General features: G+C 45.9%; 2 protein-coding genes and 1 non-coding gene across 3 annotated transcripts; 2 read left to right on the forward strand and 1 right to left on the reverse strand.

The window, feature by feature from the left end:
- The first annotated feature begins 212 nt into the window (after positions 1-212).
- Positions 213-1,452, forward strand: EURHEDRAFT_523793 (uncharacterized protein). Its single transcript, XM_040786904.1, has 2 exons — positions 213-513; positions 567-1,452. Exon 2 carries the CDS (start codon positions 624-626, stop codon positions 1,239-1,241), a length of 618 nt encoding a protein of 205 aa, XP_040638450.1. The 5' UTR covers positions 213-513; positions 567-623; the 3' UTR covers positions 1,242-1,452.
- Positions 1,453-1,466: 14 nt separating this feature from the next.
- EURHEDRAFT_t87 lies at positions 1,467-1,538 on the reverse strand. The gene has a single exon. It is a non-coding gene; the product is annotated as a tRNA-Glu (tRNA).
- Positions 1,539-4,047: 2,509 nt separating this feature from the next.
- EURHEDRAFT_457055 (Galectin-3) lies at positions 4,048-4,542 on the forward strand (the record flags this gene model as incomplete). The annotated part of the gene is made up of 1 exon (XM_040784397.1): positions 4,048-4,542. The coding sequence occupies one exon, from the start codon at positions 4,048-4,050 to the stop codon at positions 4,540-4,542; it is 495 nt and encodes a 164-aa protein (XP_040638451.1).
- Between the last annotated feature and the right edge of the window lie 1,334 nt (positions 4,543-5,876).

The raw sequence follows: 5,876 nt of genomic DNA on the forward strand, positions 1-5,876 counted from the left end.
AAAAAAAAAAAGAGAGAGAGAGAGAACTATAGAACTTGTGCTTGGAAGGAAGAATGGAATGTACATTGAAATCAGACTTTTGGGCGTTTAAATAGCTATTTGTCTAGTATCCAAAGCCACGATGGAAGCGCTTCCCAATATGAAACTATAGATAAATTAGGTGTATATGTTGCTGGTGAGTGTATCTGCGCTTTATCTATTTAGGAAGATTACCTGTGGCCGTTTTAATGCGGCGACGCCAGGATGGAAATGCCACGAAAATGTACCTTAAAAAGGCCACGACGTTTCGCGGCATTTCCCACCCCGAGTTACTCTGTACTTGTATCGCAATATCGGGGTAATATTCTGTCACCGCCTTCCGCCCTGCTTCTGGACAGTTTGCCTGCTTGCCTGCTTGCCTGCTTTACAACTACACATCAACACCATACTCATCGAGTCTTTCATCTCATCCCATTTCTGGAGCTGGGCCTCCATATTGCTTAATATAAAAAGTCCAACAGTACCCCGAATACTGTGAGTGACTCCTATTCTAATCCACACGTTTCCTCATACTAATTCTAAAGCAGCCATCAAAGAACAACATCTCTACAACTATCCAAACTAACAAACAACCAACCGCCGCGATGAGCGCAATCGATCTCTTCACCCAATACCCCCTCCACCTCGACCCTTCCAGCAAAGCCATCACCCACCCATCCCCCTCTAGCCAACAACTCGACTCGGAACTCCAAACCCTCAACGCCCTCCACCGCAACCTCCTCTCCCTCGACCCTCCCAACATCCCTCCCGCCCCATTACCCATAAACCCCAAACGCAGCGCCCAAATCACCAAACTTCGCGACACCGCCAACACAGCCTACCGCAAGAACAACCACGCCGAAGCTGTGAAACTCTACACGTTGACGATCGATATGGCTCTTTCGAGACCCGGATGGGAACCTGTTGCATTGGCGAGGGAGGAGTTGGCTGGGTTGTATGCGAATCGCGCGCAGGCATATATGGGGTTGTCGGCTTGGTGTGAGGGGTTGGTTGATGCGCGGTGTAGTGTTGAGTGTAAGGGGTTGGGGAACGTGAAGGGGTGGTGGAGGGTCGGGAAGTGTTTGGGGGAGATGGGGAGGTGGGAAGAGGCGAAGGGTGTCGTTGAGAAGGGGTTGGATATTGAAGGGAGGGAGGGAGAAGGGGGGAAGGAGTTATTGGGGCTTTTGGAGGATATTGAGGAGGGATTAAAGAGGACAAGTTAATTGTGTTACTCATACATGGGTTATCAGGGATTTTCGATGGTATAATGGCTTGATATGTTATTGAAGGTATTTATTGCGGTCGTTTATGTTGTATTTATTATGGCGTTCATGAGAAAGAAGTATTCTAGTGTTTGTTATTATGCAGAAAAACCAATGGCAAGTGAAATAAATAGTGTTTGCTGATGCAAAAAAGTATTCAATCGAAATCGGGAAAAAAAAGAAAAGTTCCGACACGGGGAATCGAACCCCGAGCTGCCGTGTGAGAGACGGCGATGTTAACCATTACACCATATCGGAGTAACCTGGCAAATTACGCCTTTAGCTTTAGTTTTTACCCTTAAAGCTTAATATCTTGTGTCTCATGCACCTGTGTGCCTCTATCAGCTGCCTGCACTGCCCCCCCTACACAGCCTACTTTGAAATCTTGGCAGCCTTTGATTGGCTAGCATCTACTTTTAGTTGGTTTCAGTCTATGTATGCACTGTGAACCAAAGATGTCCTACAAATCATGTTGATATACATTGTTACATCAATGTATCTATAATTATTTACTTACAATAATGAGAGTTAACACTAAAAACAGGAAAAATGCTGGAGACAGCACCACTGACAGGCCAACAAGAAATAGCAGATTGTTCACAACACTAAGGAACCAGACACACTTGGAGAATTAACTGCCACAGTGCAGATACCTTCCATAACCAACACTAAGTTGGCGCTAATGCATAACAAAGTGCCAATTTGGTATGGTGATATTCTGGTGCTTGGCACAATAACTCCAGGAAGACAGGAAAGTCTTCCTAGCGCAACTTGATCCAACTTGCTGTGAACCCCAGAGCAGCTGAAATCCCAGTGTCCACAAAGATCCTGTATGTCACGGTGCCAGCCCGTGATCTATGCACGTGATTAGGCACGTGATGCACAGAGATATTTGAAATGGGTTCCGTCGGAGGTTCAGGGGAAACCGGAGGAGTCGATCATCCGACTGCACGAGGCCTATATGTAGAAGACCCAATTAAAACGAACGATTGATATACTCTATCTAATGTAGCCTAGAGTACACGGGTGCTTGAGTGCTTGTCTATCTATATATGGCCTCATCAGAGCGCACATTAGATAGTCAAGCACTCGTCAAGCACTCTACGTCGTGTACTCTAGGTACGTTAATAGAGTATAATAACCGCCTTTTGTTGTTTATTTCTGCTATATAGCCTCGTGCAATTGGTCCTTCGACTCCCTCGGTTTATTCCCCTGAGTAAGCGATCTCCGAATACGGTTCCGGACCTATGAGCCCCCGGAATCCGCTTCATATACAATCGTGCGGAGGATAGGACTGATCGGCGGTATATCATATATCAACTATCTACCATCTATCTACCAAACCATCTACCATGGAGGATCAGGAAAGGTATAAGAGGACGCTTAATCATGTACCTAGATCAGTTCTTCGCGATTGTCTTCGTCAATAAAACGTTGGTTACATTCTAGTCCTTTACTCGTCAGCATTAAACCAAGAACTCAGCATACGTGCTCAGTTCACCTTTGTCCTCTCTATTCGTCTACCTACCTCAGATACAGTTACGACACAAAGCGCCAGCGGGGGCAGTAATACTCGGACACCTAAAGAGATCAGTTAGGGTTACTGGTCAGACGGTATACATCTTGCGACTACTACGACTACGACACAAGACATTAGGGTAAAAGGTAAGGACCCCTCACCGCAAGGTTGACTAGAAGTAGGTACGAATAAGGACGAGGGTCGTGACAGGGTCGCGCCAGCGCCGTCAATCTTATACAAACTTCACACTTAGTGTCATGGTCTGATCGCTCATGTGATCTAATCATGTGAGCGAGTGTTTGTACACCTCAGCATTCGCAGTATTCTGTCTCTTCCTTCCTTTCCTCATGTTGATTGTTCTCGTCGTTAGCTACCTGTACTGTGTACGAGAATAATACTGTTATTTTCTACTCAGCTCAAGCTGAGCTGTGACACTTAGAATGACCACGTACCATTTGAAGGCAGCCAGCTGAGAGTTCCATGACAAATATTCTTCAGGTCTACTAAAACAGAGATAGCGACTATTGATTGGCGGTTTAATCCCGCATGGCTGTGGCTGGCTGATAATGACGTCAATCTTGCTTTCTGCTTGCTTAATATGGAATACCTATTCATGAATTATGCACATCTTCAGCTGAGCCATAATTCCATAAACCAAGTTTATGGTGCTACATCAATCAGCTCTGTATAGCAGATGGCAAAGCTATCTGAATGGTCAAAATTTGGCCCAGCAAACAGACCAGCTAACAGGACGAGAAGAAACTACATTTGTTGCATTTTGGGTAGAAAACCCTTCATCATATGTCCAAAATAATATCAAGGTTCGATCCGCTGTGGGGCCCGGAAGTTGAGAAACCAAATTCTCAGCCGCCATTAGACAGTTCCGTCTTTTCGATGGCTGCATATAACCCCGCAAAGTGGACCTTACAGTAGCAGTTAGCCATGCAAAGTTGCCTGGTTATGTGATACATTTTTCAGCTTAGAATCAATGTATGCCAGTCAAAAAGGAAAGGTGGGATGTCGATCTGTGGTTATTTAAAGAGTGTCTTTTCTCTTTTCTCACTGAAGTCTTTGGTTTTTTATCTCATTCGATTCAGACTCCAGCAGAGGAACAGAAATATATTCTCTGGAAGCTTGCCCTAGGCTAATATTCCGAGATCTAAGATTTGTATGTTGTCTTTCCTAAAGCCTTATACAGATTAACGAGGACTGACATTGGAAGGAGCAACAATACCACGTCATCCCAACATGGGCATCAAAGATGAACAACTCGTCTCCCTTAACGCAAGGACTAGCCTAGACTCGCCCCTTAAAAGGGATAGCCTTGTCCTTCTGCACTCTCGACAGTTAAACCTAAGACCCGAACCGGAAGTCTATATTGACAACACCAACGTCAATTTCTATAATGACGAAGGAGACAATCTTCTTCACATATCATTCCGCCGTGTTGAGAAAGAAATTGTCTTCAATAGTGGACCGGTAGGCGGCGACTGGGGCGACGAAGAGAGAGTCGATCTACCGGGCGTATTTTTCAGGGATGACTCATATGTCATTGTTTATGACCACGGAGACCGCTATCAGATTCTTATTGATGGTCGCACTGTGCACTATTTCACCAAGCGCCAGGGTGGGGAAGGAACATCTGTGGGATACTCTGTCAATGACGGAACCGTCAGCCCCATCTTCTCTTCTACACTTGGTGTTGTCCCAAGTCCTCACTTGAACCACGTTCTGGATATTTGAATTTCTGCGAAAGAGGGTGGTTATGAAGTCTTGAAGGGTAATTTCAGTCAATCTGTAACTACTATATGATAGTTTGATATGGTTTCGCCTGTATGGTTTCCCATATCCTCGTGCAAATGCAGAATTATTGTAGCTTGTTATGTTTGTTATGACCAAAGCACCCACATTGAATCACTGTGGAACTCGATTATATCCGTTCAATTCCCGTTGGAGTATATCACGGAGCTGCATCCAAATGACGGTGCCATGGAGCTCCGCGTGTTCCACTGGACCTCATGGCCTTCTTCTGCTGGTGACATCAGGCTTCCTTTCACTGTTGGGTGTTACCATGTTGAGCACAAGGGAGATCCAGCGTTCGCCACATATAGAAAGACAAGCACTCATCAAGCACTCATCAAGCACTCAAGCACCCGTGTACTCTAGGCTACATTAGATAGAGTATATCAATCGTTCGTTTTAATTGGGCCTTCTACATATAGACCTCGTGCAGTCGGATGATCGACTCCTCCGGTTTCCCCTGAACTTCCGACGGAACCCATTTCAAACGTGACCAGGCCGTCACAACGCCCAGATTCGGGCGTAAGAAACCATTCAACCGTAGAAAAAAAATAAAGGCTGCGATAGTCCTCGGAGAGAAAGCAATTCTCAACTGCTCCCACTTCATGAATCGGGATCAGGCTGATTAAGTCTTGGTCAATGATGCAGCAACGGTAGCTTCGTGGAAAGTTTGAATGTGACAAGAGTTTCTGAACATGTTCATGCCATATTGAGCCCGGTTTGTCGATGCGGACCATAACTATCGGTGGGGCATACATAGATCAACGTAAAGCCTAGAAGCAAGTTGGATTCGATAATCTGAAAAGATAATTTGACAGGGTCAGGGAATACTTATGCTTGATATTTTCTAATAACACAGGCAGAACTAGGCTGCGGCATATCGTACGACTTGGATGTGGTCACCACATCCAAGTCCGCAAATTGCGGATGTTGGATATCATCCCGATATCCAAGTCCAACAGTATATGTCAGATACCCAACGAATATCCGCACTAGCATGAAATTCGCTAATTTACCCTATTCCAAACTATCAGGTGACAGTTATGAAGCTGACAAATCCCTGTTTTAAAACCAAATGTATTCATGTTTTGGTTATGATTAGAGTGTCACGGACGGCCCCGTGACCCCGCCCCGAACCCGCCCCAAAGCCCGCTGGGCCGGGGTTTGGGGCAGAGGTGCTCGCCCCGCCCTGGGTTTGGGGCAGAGATGCCCGCCCCGCTGATTTTTGGGGCGCCCCGTTGGGGCGGGCTGAGTTGGGGCAGCGGGGTTTGGGGGTG

The sequence above is a fragment of the Aspergillus ruber genome, assembly GCF_000600275.1.
Source record: "Aspergillus ruber CBS 135680 unplaced genomic scaffold scaffold00015, whole genome shotgun sequence".
NCBI lineage: Eukaryota > Fungi > Ascomycota > Eurotiomycetes > Eurotiales > Aspergillaceae > Aspergillus > Aspergillus ruber.

Bases quoted from the DNA above. Each gene is read 5' to 3' on its own strand.
- EURHEDRAFT_523793 (XM_040786904.1), top strand. From the start codon at position 624: ATGAGCGCAATCGATCTCTTCACCCAATACCCCCTCCACCTCGACCCT.